The sequence below is a fragment of the Urocampus carinirostris genome, chromosome 4, assembly GCF_059441175.1.
Source record: "Urocampus carinirostris isolate Australia breed hairy pipefish chromosome 4, RoL_Ucar_1.0, whole genome shotgun sequence".
Classification (NCBI taxonomy): domain Eukaryota; kingdom Metazoa; phylum Chordata; class Actinopteri; order Syngnathiformes; family Syngnathidae; genus Urocampus; species Urocampus carinirostris.
Window position 1 is genome coordinate 31,983,252 of NC_142352.1, and position 21,519 is coordinate 32,004,770.

Below are 21,519 nucleotides of genomic sequence, written 5' to 3' on the forward strand. Positions count from 1 at the left end.
AAAAAGCACTCTCGCGGGAGCGGATTAGTAAAATGGAAAGAAAGAGAGAAAGACAAAAAGAGAAGTGAAAGAGAAAGAATAAAAAGGAGAGGAAGAAAGTGAGAGACTGAGTAATAGAGGGAAAAAGAAAGAAAGAGAGAGAGTGAGAAAGAGAGAAATTCATTCTTTTTTTCTTTCTTTTGTCCTTTTTTCTTCCCTCCTTTCTCCTTTTTTCTTTCTCTTTTCATATTTGCTTTTTGAAAACACTGCTTAAAGGCTGTAAGCCTAGTTTGAAAACCCAAGAAAAGCTTTAAAATTCCAGTTTTGTGCTGAAACCCTACTCTCAAACCCTAGCTGGAAATCTCAAACACTTCAAACCCCTAATTTAAGGCCAAAAACCTAGTTTGAAACCCTAGCCGGAAACCCTAAGAATGGTTTAAACTACTTACCTTGCAGCGAGTTAAGCACAGTGAAGATGTAGATTCCCGGCAAGGAAATGTAGGTGGCGCTGGACAAGCCCAATGGTAAGCCTAGCACGCAGCTCAGGCCAAGCACTGTCACACAATCCTTCCACAACCGGACGGCGTTCTCTTTGGCTCCTTTCGCTCCACGGCCTCCTCGAAGCCTACACAGCTTGAAGACCACCAGGCCCAGCATGCAGGAATTGAAAAAGACTACCAGGCACGGGAAAATGAGCGTGGTGGTGTAGGTGACCGCTTGCCTATGAGTGAAGTTGCTGCTTATCCAGCACCTGTTGGCCAGTAAAACCATTGGATCGAAATGGGGTTAACGGAACAAGGGGAAAAGGCATGAAGGACAGAATAGAAGACCTAACCGGGTGGTGATAATGTTTTCGATTGGGATCTAAGTAGAGTGAAGAAATAAGTATTTGAACACTGTGCTTTTTTGCAATTTCTCCCACTTAGAAATTAGGGAGTGGTCTGAAATTTGGTACATGTCCATTGTGAGAGACATAAACTAAAAAGTCATTAGTTCATGTTTAGAAAGGTAAAGGGACAGTGTGTATTCTGCTACAGGTACCTCAAACAAAACAAAAAAACCTCATCAAAGACTTGGTAATTTTTTGATTAAGGAAAATGGTTTGGTTTGGTCACTTTGAGTCGCCCTAGTTTGTATTTTTCCTTGTCCTTTCAACACTCGTTTTACAATACAGAGTAATCTAGTGGGCAAATAATACACACTCTCCCTTTAAAGGTTAAAGGTGTTGTACGGAATTTGGAACCTTCTTACTCGCTCTCGCCAATTTTGGTTTGTGTTATCATTGTAGCTTTTGTCAATCTCCTCATATTGGGCGAGCAGATACGTGCATTTCTTACACATGCTTTGATAAACTCTTATTTTTCCATCTTTTTGGGGGTATGGGTTGGCGTTTGGACTGCATTTCAAACAGGCATCAACACGGGCAGCACGGTGACCAAGTGCTTAGCTCGTGTGCGGCACAGTTCTGAGGTCATGAGATCGAACCTCCTGTGTGGAGTTTGCACATTCTCCCCGTGCTTGCGTGGGTTACCTTCGGGCACTCCGGTTTCCTCCCACATTACAAAAACAGGTTAGGTTAATTGGCCGGTCCAAATTGTCCCTAGGTGTGAATGAGCGAGCAAATTGTCTGTCCCTGTGTGCCCTGTGACAGGCTGGCAACCCGTTCAGGGTGTCCCCTGCTCACTGCCCGAAGATGGCTGGGATGGGCTCCAGTACCCCCGCGACCCTACAGAGGATACGCGGTACAGATAATGGATGGATGGATATATCAACACCACCTTTCAGAGGGAGTCAGGTAAGTTATGATTGATGCGTAAAAAGCCTCCCGAAAAAGCTGACCCAGCACTTTTATGCCACTTTTCCACAACTTGCTTCTGGCCTTCCTCGCCTCGCTCTGCTAGCCCCTTTTGTGTTTTCCATTATGAAAAAGTAAGCAGTGCTTAGTCCCTGGGGGCCGAGCCTTAGGCACCGAAGATTCGTGCCTAATATATCGCTGATATATTAGCTGATATAAGACACATCATCGACCTATAATGGAAAAAGTACCTGGGGAGAGGCCGGGCGAGGTGAGGAAGGCCAGAACTATTTTTATCATATTTCATTACAGTAGTATTTTTTTTTCAGAATGAAAGCAAAATAATAGATGAGGTCCCTGTTTTTAAGCATATAATTTGATATTTAGTTTTATAGTAATATTGTAGTATTTCTACAGAAGTATTTTGATTGAAGACGCACAAAGGACCAAAGGGGGACAAAGATAGTATTGGGCCTACTTTAGTTTCTATCATATCCATTATCAATATATTTTGACAATTTTTGTCTGACGGGACAGGTGAAAAGGCCTGACAGGTCGCATGTAGTCCGCGGGCCATAATTTGCGCAAGCCTGTTTTAGAGATTAGTATCCCACCATGTTGGTAATTTATCAAACATGTGCGTGTCACGGTTGCCATGGCGCCCAATTGGCCCCACCTGTGTGGCGCCAGCTGCGGCTCATTGACGGATTGGCTTTCCGTCTACTTAAGCTCAGTACTTTCATTTTTCCTTTTCAGTACGTCAACAAACTTCTGCTCCGCAAGAGTGGGTTTCAGCTCGGTCCTTCTTCCTGTTGGTATTTCCAGTCCGGTATTGTTCCCGTTTATTTTGTCCTGTTCAATTTCGGTTTCCAGTTTTGTTTCCATCTATTATTGTCCTGTTAATTATTTTCTCCAGTTTTTGTTCCCATCTAGTTTGTCCTTTTTAATTTCGATATCCTGTCTCATTATCTATCGTGTCTGTCCCGTCCTGTCCGGTATCAACACCATCTGGCCGATATCAACTCGGGCGATTGGTATCGATTTCGTCAGCTTCTGGCTTTCTATCATTTCACGCCAGACTCCTGCCTAACGTGCATGACTACCCATTTCCCGTAAAATAAAAGGCTTGTGTGAGTAACGTCACGCGTTTGGGTCCTGATCCTGTTCTGGTTCATGACAGTGCGATGATTACCGATCTGGCATTTTTCTGTAAAAATTATGAATGTTTTGGCTTCACTAAGTTCACTGGTAAAAAGTGTATTGTAAAATGTTTAAAATGGAAGTTTTACTTACAGCTGCATTGTTGAATTTGTGTCGCGCATTTTCAGTGCGTACTTGCCATAAACACCAAACGCTCCACAAATAACCGCAATCAGCGTGGGGACCCCTGAAGCGAAACAATACAAATATTTTAGATTCTTTTTGCTTATGCATAGCATCACAACTATGAAGGAAAGATCCTATCATATGTAGGAATAAATGTATAAATACATAAATACCAACAAACACATGCTATATAATTGACAGAACACATACATAAATCACGTAACATGTGACATAAATGACATGTTTTTCTTTAAGTTATGCATTCAGTTAGTTATTAATATAAGTATTAATTTCGACATGTAATTTGTGGAGTATTTCTTGCGTATTTTGTCATGTATTTAGTCATACATTTTGTCACGTATTTTGATGTCTTTTTGGTCATTAATTTTGTCAAATATTTTGATGTGTATTTGGTCATCCTGAGGGGAAAAAAACGCATTGCGGCTGAGTGGTTCTGAGGTCATGGGATCAAATTCAGCTACCAGCCTTCCTGTGTGGGGTTTGCATGTTCTCCCCGTGCTTACGTGGGTTTCCTCCAGCCACTTCTGTTTTCTCCCACATTCAAAAAACATGCATGTCAGATTAATTGACCGGTCCAGATTGTCCCTAGGTGTGAATGAGCGAGTGAGTTGTCTGTCCCTGTGTGTCCTGCGACTGGCTGCCAACCAGTCCCCTGCCCACTGCCCGAAGATAGCTGAGATTGGCTCCAGCACCCCCGCGACCCTACTGAGGATAAGCGGTGCAGATAATGGATGGATGATATGAATACATTGCATTTATTTCATCTATTTAGGTAATGCGTGATTCATTAACGTGTTTATTTTTATGGTATATATTTGTGGGTATTTGTTCATACATGTATTTCTACTTATGGCAGGATCGGTCCTCTTTAGTTGTGATACTCAACTGGCAACATAAATTTGTTCATCACAGCACAGTACTTTGATGGTGTGACTTGTATTTTGGTCTTCTGCAACCCTTACCCCAGCCCAGCAGGCTTATTTTGAGCAGGTATCTACTGATGTAGATGTTGAAGACGCGCACCAACAGAAGGTAGAGATGAAGGCCCTCCAGGGCCGACCAGCAGACAGTGGCCATCAGAGACCAGTGCAAGAGGGAACCCAGAACGCTGCACAGCCAGTCGGACGGCTCCCCAGTAAGCCTCCAGGCCCAAAGGCAGCAGACCAGGAAGCAGACGTGCAGGCACAGCAGCGCCCCCGTCAGGTGCATGTGCAGCCCCACGGCTCTTTCTGGCTGCCGCTTGCTGAATGACAAGGAAAATAATCGGTTATGGTGGGCAGATCGATCCAAATATCGGAATTATTGATACTGAGCGAGTACTTGGATCGATACTACGTTTGTCTTGGGATCAATACTGACTTCCCATTTTAGTTATCAGTATAATAATGTTGTTAGTGGGTCACACAATTACACATACGTTAAAACTTGCATATTCAACCCAATTGTGTTTAAATTGTATTTGGTCCACAGACTTTATTTTGAAAATATTGTGCAACGGAAGGTATTTTATTGTCTTGTTAACAATAATTTATAATAATTGTATTTTTGTGACATTGCTGCTTTTTTGTTTGACTCTATTGACTTTTGCTCTGAGTTGTAACAGAAAAAAATATATTTATTAGCTACAGATGGATTGATTGTGATCCTCCCTACCTGTGCTGACTGGAGTGGAAGGCTGGCCCAGCGGTGAGGGGGAGGAACAGGGATCCCTGTCATGGCGGGGGTGGCATAACACCACAATTAGCCATTTGGGGGGTATTTATTTGGGGTGCTTTGAGACAAAACCTAGCTAAAAATATTCCCAGAGCCCTAAAGTACAACTGTGTACATTTTCAAGAAAATCGGTTCAGCTGTTTCGGTGCCTATGAGCCACATACGAACACACACATACACGCACACAGACACACAAAAATTCCAATTTATAAATAAATTCGGATTAGATTAGCTTTAGGTAAATTAGATTACATTATTTTGGATTCGATTAGATAGATACATTTTTGGATGTGGCCCACAGAAGATATCAGTTGGTCACCTCTGATTTACTGTAAAGGCATATGATGTCGAATATTATGTGGAATGAAAAAAGAAAAATGTTTCATAACACATGACCGTATCCCTATGTGAACTTTTACTTCAATATGGTATGTTTTTTGCTCAATTGAGTTCAACTAATTATAGTAAACATGTCTTCTTAATTTCCTATGATATTTAGTACCATGAAACAAGGGTTTCTTAGAAAATCATTTTCCTGGTTCAATCCTTGACTCGAAAGCTTTGCATAAGCTAATAGATGACTCGTGTCCATTAAGGAGAAAAAAAATTGGAATTGGACCCACTGACTTTAGACACGAGTAGACGATCAAGCTGATGATGGTGAAGACGACCGAGAGAGACGATCCGACGTATGAGATCAAACTCAGGTTGAAGGAGTCCTCCTCACCCAGCGACAGATCTGGGTTCTGTTTGAGGAAAGGTTAAAGCTGTGTTAGCCTTAGTCTTAGATTTAGACAAAAACATGTAGCAGGGTTCATACAGCATTTTAACGGCCAAATTCAAGCACTTTTTGAAGTCTTTCAAAGCCAATTTTCCAGTTTTTCCAGTACCATTACAAGAGGAAATCCAGTGTGAATTATGTATTTTGCAGATTCACAAATATGTCTGTGATTTACTTATGCCATTTTTAAGCCTGCGCTTGCATATATTAAGATGTATGATTTTCAGATCATGACTAATTCGCAAATATATTTGTTTTCGAGACAAATATCTCCCTATATAGCTGTTGGGTAAAAATGACCGTAAAAAGTATCTTACATTTTTAGTTGCTGGAAGTTCTTCCCAAAACAATATACACTGGGAAACACCACCTTCGTTTTCTGCATTGCCCATTAAAAATGTTCCTAATTGATACATAATCCCTACACCTGTCTTCTTGGGCGTGAGCCGTAAGGGTAGATGACGCTTCGCAGTACAATACCCTACAAGCTAATGTCAGCTGCTGTAAATCACGAGGGAAGAATGCAATGGAAAAGCAAGGCCGCCGAAGAGCAGTGTAGGCGTTGTTTTTAAGAATACTTTTTGAGAAAAATGGCAACAAATTTAGCAGTTACACTCATTTCACCCAAAATGTAAGCACTTTTCAACCCTTGAAAACACAACATCACAATTCAAGCATCATTGAGGATTTCAAGCGTACATTGGAATCTTGCGTAATGCCAAAAAATGGCCTTGTCTAAATTAAAGTGTGTGTTTTGTTTTTACCACAAGTACAGCAAAGAAGCTAAGGTGATTGCACCGACAAATGAATTCACTGCGGGTGTTGGTGGTGTTGCAGCCAAATGTGCTCCAGTAACCTAAAACCACACAAACACATCAGCGATGCTGGGAAAAGAGAACACAGACAGAAATCTCAACGTGTCACCCACCAGTTCCGTCTTCCTCATTGATCTCTTCCCAGAAGACACAATTTGCGTCGGCAACCTGAACGATGGTTCAAAACGATGGAAGGATGATACAGTGCCTTGCAAAAGTTTTAACCCCCAAGAACGTTTTGACATATTGCAATATTTCAGTCTTCAAACTTATAAAAAACTTAAAACATGTCTGTGCTCACAATTATGGAATCACCAGTCTTGGGCAAGCCCTTACTCAGACATTTGATTCTGTAGAAAAAACTCAGATCACAAACATGTAACAGTTGTAAGGTCCTTCCAAAGTGCAACATATTGGTATCAGAAACACTAAAAAAATGAGGAAAAACATTGCAATGTTCAGTAAATGTTACTTTTATAGCAGAATTGCAGGGAAATAAATATGGAATCACTCAATTCTAAAGAGAAAAATATGGAATTAGTGCATTTTGAGTAGAAAATAAGGACAGATCCAGTCAATTTCCTTTCCAATTGGGCACTTGGCTGATATTAAGTCTGCTTGTTAGTCAGCAGTTTCAAACATTATCACTCTTAAAAGGGCTCCTGGACTAAGTAAATTGGCAAGAATCATTGCTCCAACAAGAGAGATGTCTCCTGAGATCAAAGACGGGATCGTCAAACTTCTTGAAGAAGGTAACTCTACTCAGATGGTTGCCAAAGATGTGGGCTGTTTACAGTCCGTCGTATCAAAGGTTTGGACCAAGTACAAACAGCATGGGAAGGTTGTTAAAGTCAAGCATACTGGTAGGCCGCGAGTGCGGCACAGTTCTAAGGTCTTGGGAACCTCCTGTGTGGGTTCAAATCCAGCTAACGGACTTACTGTGCGGAGTTTGTATGTTCTCCCCGTGCTTGCGTGGGTTTCCTCTGGGCAATCCGGTTTCCTCCCACATTCCAAAGACATGCATTTCAGGTGGATTGGCCGGTCCAAATTGTCCCTAGGTGTGAATGAGCGAGTGAGTTGTCTGTCCCTGTGTGCCCTGCGACTGGCTGGCAACCAGTTCAGGGTTTCCCCTTCCCACTGCCCGATGATTGCTGGGATGGGCTCCAGCACCCCCGCGACCCTACTGAGGATAAGCGGTGCAGCTAATGAGATGAGATGAGATACCGGTAGGCCAAGGAAGACATGTAAGCGTCAAGACACAAAACAACTAAGGGCCATATGTCTTGAAAACAGAAAATGCACACAAGACAAATGAAGAGGAAATGAGAGGTTGGAGCCAATGTATGTGACAGAACTGTGCAATATTGCCCTAAAGAAAATGGGATTTTCATATAAGAAAGCAATAAGGGAACCATTGTTGCCACGGAGCAAAAACTGTGAAAGCATTGCTTAGAGAAAGACGCATCCAGTCAATGTCATGGCCGGCAAATAGGCCAGATGTCAACCCAATTGAAAACCTGTGGTGGAAATTGAAAAAAAATCTCCACAGAAAGGCTCTGACCTGCAAAGATGATCTGGCAACTGCAATCAAAGAGAGTTTGCACCAGATTGATGAAGAATACTGATTGTCACTCATCAAGTCCATCCTTCATAGATTGGCGCAATTAAATTCTAGTAATATGTTTTGATTGTTATTTCTTTGTCTGATTTTCATGATTCCATATTTTATTCCTCAGAATTGAATGAGTCCAAGACTGGTGATTCCATAATTTTTGCTAAGATTTTTATATGCCGAGTACGACTAATGGTTGTCCAATGCACATATTATCCAACTTTAGCTGTGTATGCCTGCAGGTCATCCAATGTGATCATGGGCCTCTTGGTTGCTTTTCTGATTAGTTATCTTCTCGTCTGGGTCGAAGATTTAGAGGGACGCCCAAGTCTTGGTAGATTTGCAATGGTTTCTGGCTCTCTCAATTCTCATATTATTGCATAATGTTGCAAAGTTGTCCTGTATCACATTCCTGCATTTAACTTTTCCACAACTTTATGCTGGTTCTGCCTGGTGTGTTCGTTGGTCTTCATAATGCTCGTAGTGCTCCTCTGAGCCCATTACAGAGGTGCATCTAAACTGAGACGTAACGACACACATAAGTAATCTTTTCTCATTGTTAGTCGCTTCGGTCAATACTGGTTCGTTCAGAAGTCATCAGAGAACTTTTGGAGTCTGTTGGTTGAGCTGAGAGAAAGGGGGAAACATGTTTTTGAAAAACCTACTTTTCAGTTTTTCCGTTGAAAATATAATATAAGTTGTTGAAATAATTTGGTTTCACTTCACCCTTGTGTCTCAAACGATGTTGATTTTTATAGAATCTTTTAGCTTTAAGTTTAAAGTCTGAAACGTGGCAATATGACAAAAAGTTCTTGGGGGGAGCAATACTTTCACAAAGTAGATGGGGATCATCTCTTGGTTTCACCAAATATGCCAAGAATAAGACTTTACCTTCTTGCTGTATTTAAAAGTCAACGTAATGGGTTCTAGGAGGTCATGGAGTGGGAGCAAACCCGCCTGCACCACCATAACAGTTTCTTGCAGAACTGTGCCACTAGGGCCTGGCAAACGTCTTCTCCCAGCTCTTCCACTTTGGGGCTGAGGAATATATAGTAACAGTTTCAGGGAGTCATGATTGCCCAGAGCGTGGAAGAGGAGTTCCCTTAACCAAGACTCGGGGTGCTGAATGTGCGGGGTTTTAGTACGATTGAAAGTAGGAGAGGTGAGATTGGAAGTTTTTTTCCTATAAGAAGGGTGATGTCTTTAAACATATATATTTTTTGCATTTTATCATTTATTTTGTCATGTATTTTGTCATTAAACAAAATACACAACAAAATACATTTAAGAAAATATCTACAAAATATACGACAAAAGACATGACAAAATACACAACAAAATACAGAAAAATACACGATAAAATACATGGCAAAAAAAATGTCAACAATGCACGTCAAAACAGGACATATTAAACGACCAAAGACATGACAAAATGCACAACAAACACCACAAAATACACTCAAAATAAATTGCAAAATACATTGAAAAATACACGTTAAAATACAGAAGAGAATGTTTGACAAAGTACACCACAAAATACAAAAAAATACACAACAAAATACATTAAATGGTTCATAAAAAATACACGTCAAAAAATAGACAAAATAGACAACAAAATATATGACAATATGTAACGGGTGTAATAATAACTTTTATTTTATTGAAATTCCTGCTAAAATATGTGTATAGTTTTTGGTAAATGTCCTGCAATGCTGAGTCCAACAGTGCCATCTGCTGGTATGGGGTGGGGTTTGGTTTTGGCTTCTAACATGTGACCAGGAGGCGGGGTTTTGTCAGTTTTACCAGAGTACTACAAAGGTAAGACATATCTTTTAGTGCTCCACAAAATAAGTTAATTTTAAACTTTATAACCCCAGCTGACAAATCTCTCACCATGCATAGTAATGTGATTGATATTGTCAAGCTGTTTAGGTTTATTTTCGTTTTGTTTCTGTTTTACTAAATCTTAATTCCCCTTGTAGAGATCAAAGAGATCAGACCCAGCAGAAAAAGCTAATGTTGTGACTCATCCATTTGCAGGTAAATTGTACTCATTTTTATACTCATTATTGTTTTTATTCCTATTTTTCATATACATTAAAAAAAGGATGATGTTGGTTAAAATTCAGAGTAAAGAAAAACATGTTGAATTCATTGTAAACGTTAAAAATCCACTATACGATCTCTTGTTAAAAGTATCTTGTTAAAATGCAAAGATTTATAAATGTATTGTGATATTCTAAAATGTATTTTCTGTAAAGTGAAAAGACAGCTCTTTGATATGCTTTGTTGTCAGTTTTACCAGAGTACTACAAAGAGATCAAAGAGATCAGACCCAGCAGAAAAAGCTAATGTTGTGACTCATCCATTTGCAGAACTGTAATAATAAAAACCTCATCATCCAGTCCAGCGTGAATGTGGATCTTTGGTGGGACACGTACAACGCGGTTACAAATATATACGAAAAAACATGAAGAAAACACGACAAAATGCGCGACAAAATACATTACAAAATACACAACGAAATATATGACAAAATTCACGACAAATACACAACTAAATACATTTAAAAATACACAAATCTTTTTAAACAGTACACCTCAAAATACACGACGCAATACACGATAAAATACACAACCAAAGACATGACAAAATACACAAAACATAAACAACAAAATACATCATGAAATACATTGAAAAATGCATGTCATAAACGCTACAAAATACACGACGAAATACACAACAAACTCGATAAAATGCACGACAAAAGACATGACAGAATACACTACATAACACATTACTAAATACATGACCAAATACAGGAACCAAATACACGATAAGATACGTTACAAATTACACAAAAAAGTACACGAAAAAAAATAAATACCAAACTACATAAATAAATAAAATAATGGATTTTTTTGTCATATATTTAGGTAATAAGAAATTTATTTATGTGTTCGTTATAATTTGGCATAATTTGGTGGGTATTTATTCATACATTTATTTTTACAAATGGCAGGATCGGTCCTCCATACATTTCGTGTTTATTTAATGACCTAACCATATAAGGAAGGGTGATTTGATTTCATCTAAAAAATGATCGGACCTTGAAATGTCGGCTGTCGAGCACGGTGACCACCAACAAGACGTTGCCGCCACCCTCGGACGCTTTGCTTCTCTGGAGGGCTGACGAGGGTAAGTGAACGCTGTGTTCCGACGTAGGGCGCTCCTCACGCTGATTGCCAATCCAGAAGGAATGTGATAACATTTCAATTAAATACATTTAATGGATGGCTACAAAAAAAGAAGTACAGTGTATGCAAGTCTACTTTATTACAAGTAAAGAGACACCTTGCTATTCGGCGATTCAGTTATCACTGGTTCACTGCTTTTTATTGTGCATTGTGTTGTGCATTTTGATTGGCTAAACAGAGGAAGATGCTTTCTATCGACAACAAAGTTGAGCCTCTCCCCTCATGTCAAACCTGCTCAAGAGCTTCATGGGGGTCTTTGGCGTTCCCTAGTGGCTCCATAGTGCCTTTTCAAAAATGTTAGAAAATGAAAAAGGTAATGGTACAGTGGATAGTTTCTGCCTTGCGCCAGCGATTAGCTTTGTTTTCGAAAACTATAATCTGCATTCTTGACATCAAAACAGGTAACCTCATTTTTAATAATTCATATTTTCTACATGACATCTTCTGTTTTGAAAACAGAAATGAAAATTAAACCATTTTATTCAACCAGATTTGTTGATTAATCGACGAAATAACTACGAAAAAAAATTAATATTACTATAGCTGCCTGTAGCAACACAACTAATATCACAAATCAGTAAAAAAATGAAAATGCACAACAGAGAAACTCCACACTAATTGACCAACAAAGTAGTGAGGGAACTAATAAAATGCTATGTTTATTTCATTTTATTATTGTGCACAGACAGCTGAAAAGATGATTGGATATGATGCGAGTTCTTTTTTTTGACTATATTTCCTGACTGCTCTGTCATTTTGACTAGTGTACGCCGTTGAGATAAGGGATGTCAAACGCAGTTTGGTTCTGGAGCCAGATCCAGACTTTCTGTTCTTAGGCGGGCCGAATCAGAGAAATAACATTCCGGTAAACTTCAAATTTTTTGCTTTGTTTTCTGGTCTTACACTTTATCATTCAGCCTAGTAAATACTCTATAATATTATTATCAAAGATGACATAAGATATTTTCTTAACACAGCACATATATTCACAAACAACGGGGAAAGGACATATGCACGTTCGGCATTGAATGTGTTAACTGGTTCATTTTAACAGTTGAGTGAATGCAGTTTTACACCTGAAACAATTCACCATGCTATACGAACTCAGCATTGCCCTTTAGTAACCAGAGAGAGCATTTGGTTTGTATTTATTTAAGAAACATTTTTAACTTTTGAAAGAAATGACCAAGAGTCTTCTAGAAGCTTCTTTTTGACATACTCAGAATTGATGGATCATGCCCACAGGCCGTGTGTTTAACATGCATGGTTTAGATCATCATCACTATTGGCCAATAATGTTGCTGTTCTTTGATAGTCACACCAATCAGAACGGATCTATCTCTCTTTTTGTAACCTAGGAGATTTGATAAAGAGAAAGGGCTTAAGGGAGGGCTTTTAGAACAGGTTGGAACTTACTTATCATGAGAATTTATGTCCAGGTCTTTTCTGTTCTCCTTGCAGGGTTCAAATTCATTAGTGCCATCTGCCCCTATTTTGAGTGTCTACTAAACTACAAACTTATGAATGATGACATCAAAATCAAGTCATAGTTAGACAAGAAATAATCATACCTCTTGTGAAGGGTCAACGGTCCTGAAAATGAAACTCCGACTGTTTCGCATTCTTGGTGTGCAATTCATAATCCGTTGCTTGTAACACCTTCAAACACAAGAATTCACGTGCCGTGCCTTCATCAATGTCTTGCCCGTTTGACCAACACGTGCATGTATATATTGTTTCGAGCAGGGATGGGCGACTATTAGGAGTCAGGGGCCGTATTGGGTTAATTCATTTGACCAAGGGGCCCATCAAGAAGATGGATGCCATGTTTTCATCTATGAATAAATGTAAATGTTATATTTATTTTTATTTGTTTTAAATAGAATAATTTCTCACAATAAAAGCTAACATAAACATAAAGTCCCCGTTTTAAGCACTACATTTAATATTTACTTTTGTAGTATTACTCTAGTTGTATTTTTGTAATATTTGCATCTATCCATTATCTGCACCGTTAATCCTCAGCAGGGTCTAAAAAGCAAGAAAGAATTCAAACTAAGGAGACCAAAATGCATAAATTTCTTCTCATTTTTTTGACGAACCTTTCAAAACGTTTTTGTGTATGATATGAACACTATCTTTCACAGGCTGCCAGGTAGATTGCCCGAAATGTGGAAAATGCCCTCCAAAAACACTCAGCACTTTTAGTTTTGTTGACTCAGTTCAGCTTGGATTACAATCTTTTACAATATATCAGGTAGGTCACTCTAGAGGAGAAAATAAAAAAAACTGACTCAGCACCTTTTCTTTTGCCAAGAAAGACATTCCCCTCTTCTAGGGCGGAACAACATTCAACACAATGTTTTACAGGCAGTTGGAAGTGTTGACATATATATACAAATAAACATGACTTGACTATATGTGAAGAGATGCAAAATAAAAGTTGACTCAGCGCTTTTGGTTAGGCTGACTCAGCCTTTTTCTCCAGTCTTACTCTTTGGGTTTTCAATTATCATGAACCAATGACCTTATCAGAAAGGGAAATGTAACCCAAAAATGGTTTCGAACCTCAAGGCTGGCGATGCTATAATGGTGCACACCCGATTATAATTTAAAATAATCGTAGGTTGAGAAATTTGTATTTATTTTACACTACATGACCCACACTTAGGGGGAACTCACATATTTGTCAGCCATCTTGCTGCCACGGGTACACAAGAAACAAAAACCTTTCGAGAGGCCGGTCAAAAAAATTGCAAGAAAAAGGGTGCATTTTGGTCGCTGTGAGTCTCTTTACTTTAAATTCGTCCTTGTGCTTTTTAGAACTTATTTTTAATTGCATTACACAATGCAGCAACATTGAGCAGTAAAATAATATACACTGTCCCTTTAACCCTATCATTCTGGTCTAAATCGTTAGCTTTCAAGTAGTGTAAGAAAATATAGCAATCTTCTTAAAAACACTATATATATATATATATATATATATATATATATATATATATATATATATATATATATATATATATATATATATATATATATAGATATAGATATATAGATATATATATAGATAGATAGATAGATAGATAGATAGATAGATAGATAGATAGATAGATAGATAGATAGATAGATAGATAGATAGATAGATAGATAGATAGAATTAACAAGAAATACATGAATTATCATGTAAACATTATTGTTTGCCATTTTGCTGCTTTTAATATTATTCTTTACAACATTTTTTATAATGTTAAGTCACTATCACACATTAGTCCTAAAAGTATACTGTATAATATTTGACCACTAGACATCACCATCATGTAAAATGCAACAAAATGAGTGATACAAAGCACAAGGAAGAATACAAACCGCAGAAACTCAAAAAAAACAAATTTCTTTTCTTTTTCTTTATTTTATTGCCCAACCTTTAACAAGGTTATTCGTTTTTAGAGGTACCCGGGGAGCCAAAATGGCGTACAATCATGTCAGCTCCTGTGTCGTGCAAAACAAATGCAAATTTCTCAATCTACAAGTATTTTCAAAGAAGCCCGTTCATATTATAGTTCATGTGTTTTTGCTTATTATTTAAATCTGTACATGTGGCTGGCAACCAGCTCAGGGAGTCCCCTGCCAACTGTCTAAAGATGGCTGGGATGGGCTCCAGCACCCCCGCGACCCTACTGAGGATAAGCGGTGCAGATAATGGATGGGTGGATGGATGTTCTTTTCATGATTGATTTTTTTCTACCACTAGGAGGAGCAAATTTCTCGATCTGCAAGTATTTTCAAAGATGCTCGTTCATATTATAGTGTGTTTTTCCTTATGATTGAAATCTGTACATGTTCTTTTAATGATTAAATTTTTTTTCTACCACCAGGAGGAGCAAATTTCGCTTTAAAGAATTACGATGATCTTTATCGACTGGATATTTCTATCTAATAAGAACCTTGTTCATTTTTAATGACCTTATAAAACAAAGCATCAAACTGTTCTATTAATACACTTGAAGACATCTACCTGGTCCAAGAGATTTGTGCATGGCAGTCAGAAAAGACATCTTCACAGTCTATCACAAAAGGAACAAAGTGGAGAAGATCAAAAATATTGAGAAGACGATGAGAAATCTCGAGGGGCATCAACTCACACTTGGTCCTTATTGATGTGAGGTTCTGCTTCCTGCAGTGATCCGGCAGTTCAGAACCGGTCGGAAGATTTTTGGAGGTGAGGCAACCTTGAAAGCGGGTTCAAATCAAAGGTTACAAACGATGGTAAGCAAAGTCCATTTTGTGATTACCAGTAAATATTCATTCAATCATCTTGGGAACCGCTCATCGTATTGATAGGCTCTGAGGGCCTTCGAGGCCTTCTCTGGTGGCCTAAAAAGTATCTGAGTTATGTGATGTTAATTTTCTTTTGTCCATCAATTCTTAAATAATTTAAATTGTCTATTAGCTTCCTTGCATGGCTTTTACCTTGTTGTGCTGCTCCCACATATGTGCTTTCATACAACCCCTAGCAAAAAATAACGAATCACCAATCTTGGGTAAGCCATGAGTCACACATTTTATTTTGTAGAAAAAACTCAGATCACGAACATAAAACAATCGTAAGGTCAATCTTAAACTTGTCTCGTCTTAGTTAAAAGCCTCGCTGCCACATTTTGTACCAGCTGCAGACTCTTGACTTTGGACTTCGGGAGACTGGAGAGTAGTACATTACAGTTATCAAGACGAGAGGTAACAAACGCATGAATTGTAATCTCCGCATCAGACTGGGACAGCATAGGACGAATATTAGCAATGGGTTAAGCCGTTAAGGAGAGGCAATCATGGACTTTGGATGACAGAATGAAGGCTCTCTTCAGTGATGAGTCACGAATCTGCATTGGACAAGGTGACAATGCTGGAACCTTTGTTTGGTGACGTTCTCGTGAGATTTTCAAAGAGGACTGCCTAGAGACATCAACATTCCCACAGTCCTTAATTACATGGGGCTGCATGTGAGGCAAAGGCGCTGGGGAAATGACTGTGGTCTAATCTGCAATAAATGCACAAGTTTACATTGATATTTCGGACAGCTTTCTTATTCCTTCAATTGAAAAAATGTTGATGATGATGAACTAATTTTCCAAGACGCCAATGCATCATGCTACAGGCAAAAACTGTCTTGGGAAGAAAGACGCATCCAGTCAATGCGATGGCCTGCAAATAGCCCAGATCTCAACCCAATTGAAAGCCTGTGGTGGGAAATGAAAAAAAAATGTACACAGTAAGGCTCCAAACTGCAAAAAAGTTCTGGCAACAGCAATCAAAGATAGTTGGAACCAGATTGATGAAGAATATTGTCAAGTCGATGCCTCAGAGACTGCAAGCTGTCATAAAAGCCAAAGGTGGTGCAACTAAATACTAGTGATATGGTTTTGATTGTTATTTCTTTGTCTGTTTTTCATGATTCAATTTTTTTCCTCAGAATGGAGTGATTCCATATATATTTTTTCCCTGTGCTTGGTCTAAAAAGTAGCATTTACGTTTCCATCGGTTTTTTATTCCTTTATTTTCGTGTTTCTTAATGCCAAGGAGTTGCACTTTTCATGCTTTTTATCTGAGTTTGTTCTACAGAACAAATGCCAGAGTGAGTACTTGTCCAAGACTGATGTTTCCATACTTTTTGTTTGGGGTTGTATTTATACATATAGCCAATCACATTTCATCCATTAGTGGTTGCTAAGCTCAGGAATCTACTTGGAGTACTTCACCAAAAATCCTGAAGGCTGTATCCAGTAACATCAGTCTCAGAGAAAGCTGTTGGTTTAGCCAGATTCCGAGTTGCCGTATGAAAGCCTGATGGCTGCCATTGAGAGACGTTACTGGTTTCACAAACTATGATTGGCTAGAAGAGACTGACACTCTGTACAAGAAACATTTTGTGTTAATATAATCACAATAGGTCAGACAAATCCAACTCGATCCAAATTTCGAGCCGAGTCGCCACCTTATTTTCATTGTCCACCTGTCATTGTTTTTCTTTGTCTGTTTTTATACAGTCCTGTTTAAGATAAAGCCTGTTTTTTTGTAAGAGAATCTATGTGTTGTGTGACACGGAGCCCCTCCCTCCACCCCTCTCGCAGTCTGTGGTGCCGGCTTCATGAGTGAACCGCGCTCGTCGGCAGCATTAGACCCAGCGAACCGGGTGTGCGGGCCAGGTTCCGTCAATATCACTTATCTTCCACCTGAGTTGGCTCATAGAATCACGTCAAGTCATGTTTTTTGGTATAGCCCTTAATCAAAAGGAGTCTCAAAGGGCTGTACAGACTACAGACATTTATTACACCATTCCCTGTTTTAAAACCTACACGAGCGCAAGGAACAGCGAACAACACATCACTAGTTCAGACTGGGGGTGAAAGCCTAGGTGTAAAATCCACAGCCCTCCACTGGTTTATCCTGACTTGAGTGCTAGAGCCCAATCCAGGTCCGGGCAGTGTTTAGAGGACACCCTGGTTTAATTGCCGGGCCATCATAGGCACACAGAGACCATTCACAAATTTGGAGTCCAGTAACTACAATTAATAAATTACCATTTATTCAAATCTGCTTTTCAACAAGATATGTAACAATCATGGTAAATGAAAATATATTGCAAACATTGTAAAATACAAAATAAAAATATTAAATAAACAGCATTAATTTTAAATTATACTTCTAATTATACTTATAAAATATTAATTATTGATTTTAAAAAAATGTGTAAAAATGTAGATTTATACCAAAAAGAAGGCTTCAACATCTGATGGCATCATTTAAAGCTATTAAAACTTTTTGCATACACTAACTGTTTACTTTTAAATATTGTCACCGAAACAAAAAGTTATGTTTCCCACAAAATGAATTCATATTAGTTTTTCAAATCAACGATACATAAAATAACAGATTTGGAAAACTTTTACTGTTTAAATAATTCTTTAAAGGGGCACTGTGTCATCTTCGACCTCTAGATGTCACTGTAGATTGTATTGAAACTGAAAACAACTGGTATAAAGCACGAGTAAAAACACAAACTACGGAGACCCAAAGTAACCTCACGAGGCTTTTGGGGGGTATTCTTAACAACAAGATGGCGGACAGTCACGTCAGCTGCCTTTTGGTAAGCCTCATGTTACGTTAAAATACAAATGTCTTGACCATAGAGTGGTTTAAGGCATTAGTGGTATAGTGGTTAGTATGGCTGTCTTCGAAGCAGTTGACTTGAGTTCAACAACCATTAAAAAAAAATTCATCTATGATTTTTCCCACATTTTTAGGCCAAAGTTTGTAATGTATGGCATTAGTGGAATAGTGGTTAGCATAGCTTCCTTCCAAGTAAATGACCTCTGTTCTATTCTCGGCTAATGCAATTTTGTGTTTTATCATATTTAACCCATAATAAACAAACGGCAAAACTTTTAAACCCATGATTTTTCCCAAAATTTTTTAGGCTGTGATCCGATGTCAAAGGCATTAGTGTTATAGTGGTTAGCATGGCTGCTTTCCAAGCAGTTGACCTTGGTTCGATTCCCAGCTAATGCAAATATCTGGGAGTGAGTTATTATGTATAATTCATAATCAACAACCATTAAATTTTCTTCACCCATGATTTTTCCCACATTTTTAGGCCAAAGTATGTAATGTATGGCATTAGTGGAATAGTGGTGAGCATAGCTTCCTTCCAAGTAGTTGACCTTGGTTCGATTCCCAGGTAATGCAAATTTGTGATAGTGGTTTATTATATTTCATTCATAATAAACAACCGTCAAAACTTTATAACCCATGATTTTTCCCACATTTTTAAGGCTGAAATACTATGTCCATGGCATTAGTGGTTTAGTGGTTAGCATGGCTGCCTTCCAAACAGTTAACCTGAGTTTGATTCCCAGCTAATGCAAATATCTGAGAGTGAGTTATTATATTTCATTCATAATCAACAACCATTAAACATTTTTCACCCATGATTTTTCCCACATTTTTAGGCCAAAGTATATAATGTATGGCATTAGTGGAATAGTGGTTACCATGGCTGCCTTCCAAGTAGTTGACCTGGGTTCTATTCTCAGCTAATGCAATTTTGTGATAGTGTTTAATCATATTTAACACATAATAAACAACCGTCAAAACTTTTTAACCCATGATTTTTCCCACATTTTTTAAGGCTGAAATACTATGTCTATGGCATTAGTGGTATAGTGGTTAGCATGGCTGCCTTCCAAGCAGTTGACCTGGGTTCGATTCCCAGCTAATGCAAATTCCTGGTAGTGAGTTATTGTATCTTACCCACAATCAACGACCGTCAAAATTTTTTCACTCATGATTTTGCCCACATTTTTAGGCTGAAGTCCAATGTCCAAGGCATTAGTGGTATAGTGGTTAGCATGGCTGCCCTCCAAGCAGTTGACTTGGTTTTTATTCCCAGCTAATGCAAATTTATGGTAGTGAGTTATTATATTTCACTCATGATCAACAACCAACAAAAATTTTTCACACATGATTTTTCCCACATTTTTAGGCCAAAGTATGATCAACAACCAACCCATGGTTGTAATGTATATCATTAGCATGGCTGCCCTCTAAGCAGTTGACCTGGGTTCGATTCCCAGCTAATAAAAATTTATGGTAGTGAGTTATTATATTTCATTCATAATCAACAACCAACAACTATTTTTCCCACATGATTTTTCCCACATTTTTAGGCCAAAGTATGTAATGTATGGCATTAGTGGAATAGTGGTTAGCATAGCTTCCTTCCAAGTAGTTGACCTGGGTTCTATTCTCAGCTAATGCAATTTTGTGATAGTGTTTTATCATATTCAACCCATAATAAACAACCATCAAAACTTTTTAAACCACGATCAAGCACTTAGCAATCATTCAAAACACAACATTAAAATTTAAGCATTTTCAAGGATTTCAAGCACCCGCATGAACCCTGAAAAAAAAATCTAACGACTCACGTATTATAAAAAAATAAGATTCGCATTGTCACGATTCTGACAAACTCACCTTTAACAGCATGAGAAAACGCAAGCCAGAGGAGTAGGAAAAGCACTTGCATCACGGGACCCTCACCCGATGCCGACATGTCCTAATGTGACGCCTGTCACATGTGTCACCTCTGTAGAAATGAAACTTGTGGTAGGCGGACAGGAAGTGATGCGTGAATAGGGTGGGTTTTTCCCGCAGTCAGAAAATGTTGGGCTTACAAGCTTATAAAAATTTGGATCTCTGTGATTCTCAAATTCGAGTCTCAGTGCCACATTTTGTGATATATTTACTCCACACATGTCCCACTTTAAATTTCCCACTAAATTTTAGGCGAGGGTTTAGATTTTTGAGATGTCCTTGGTAAAAAATGTTTACCCTAAATTCAATCAAAAATATTCTACTTGATCCCGACACTTATCGGCTAAGGAAATAAAAAAATACTTATCGCAAAATATTTAGGTTTAGAGGGAGTCAAACTCAGAGATAAAGAGGAAGTTTCCTCATGTGATAAGGATTTGCTCATTTCAGAAAGAAAAGCCACAGAGCTGCTGGCACTTTGCGAAATTTTTACTGCATCCTCTTAGTGCACATAAAGAGCCTCCCAAAAAATTATTCATAGTAAAATATTTCAAGTTTTAATGTATAAATCAAGTTTAATATCCGAAGGTGGCCCAGGCAGAAGTTGTGGTGAAGAGTGGAAGGAAGTGGAGTGCACAGTCTGCTGTGCTGGATGCAGAGGGACGACTTTGCCACAGGGATTCTGTGGCCCATGGCAGAGCAGGTCAAGAATGTTCTCAACACCAGCTCGTTACAGGGAGTGCAAGGGAAAGGAAAAGCAAATGCAGATACATGAGGAAGTATGGCAGCAGGGGGGCCTGGACCAGGTGGGAGCATGCCGTGGATTGTAAAGTCACCTGGATGGGTCTGTGGCAGACTTAGGCAAATTGAATCGGCTTCCTTGTCGTACGTAGCGCAATGAACCTCTTTACATGGGTGAAAAAAGGAGACCTGAAATTGACGACTGTGTTCAGCAAGAGGAACCCTAGAACACGTTCTGAGACCCTTTCCAAAAGTGCTCAGCCGATTGCAGAAGCCATCAGCAAAGGCAGCTGAGCGCGAAAGAGGTACTGGGAAACTGCTTTTGTCAGAGAAGGAGCCCAGACAACAATGAGATGCAGGAAGACACCAGCGGGGATTTTGGC

At 38.8% G+C, this 21,519-nt stretch overlaps 1 protein-coding gene and 1 non-coding gene across 2 annotated transcripts in view; one reads left to right on the forward strand and one right to left on the reverse strand.

Annotated features, from left to right (window-relative positions):
• The window catches only part of adgrg3 (adhesion G protein-coupled receptor G3), a 22,122-nt gene extending 1,692 nt beyond the window's left edge, over positions 1–20,430 (reverse strand). The window contains exons 1-12 of the mRNA XM_088334189.1: positions 20,336–20,430; positions 15,448–15,534; positions 15,321–15,369; positions 12,871–12,958; positions 11,152–11,280; positions 8,934–9,080; positions 6,544–6,598; positions 6,380–6,471; positions 5,462–5,580; positions 4,084–4,364; positions 3,068–3,161; positions 429–730 (exon numbers count right to left, since the gene is read on the reverse strand). Of these exons, the coding sequence (XP_088190315.1) occupies positions 429–730; positions 3,068–3,161; positions 4,084–4,364; positions 5,462–5,580; positions 6,380–6,471; positions 6,544–6,598; positions 8,934–9,080; positions 11,152–11,280; positions 12,871–12,958; positions 15,321–15,369; positions 15,448–15,534; positions 20,336–20,414 (1,522 nt within the window). The 5' untranslated portion in view covers positions 20,415–20,430. The remainder of the gene's footprint in view (positions 1–428; positions 731–3,067; positions 3,162–4,083; positions 4,365–5,461; positions 5,581–6,379; positions 6,472–6,543; positions 6,599–8,933; positions 9,081–11,151; positions 11,281–12,870; positions 12,959–15,320; positions 15,370–15,447; positions 15,535–20,335) is intronic.
• trnag-ucc (transfer RNA glycine (anticodon UCC)) lies at positions 19,508–19,579 on the forward strand. Its single transcript has one exon. It is a non-coding gene; the product is annotated as a tRNA-Gly (tRNA).
• Positions 20,431–21,519: the final 1,089 nt, after the last annotated feature.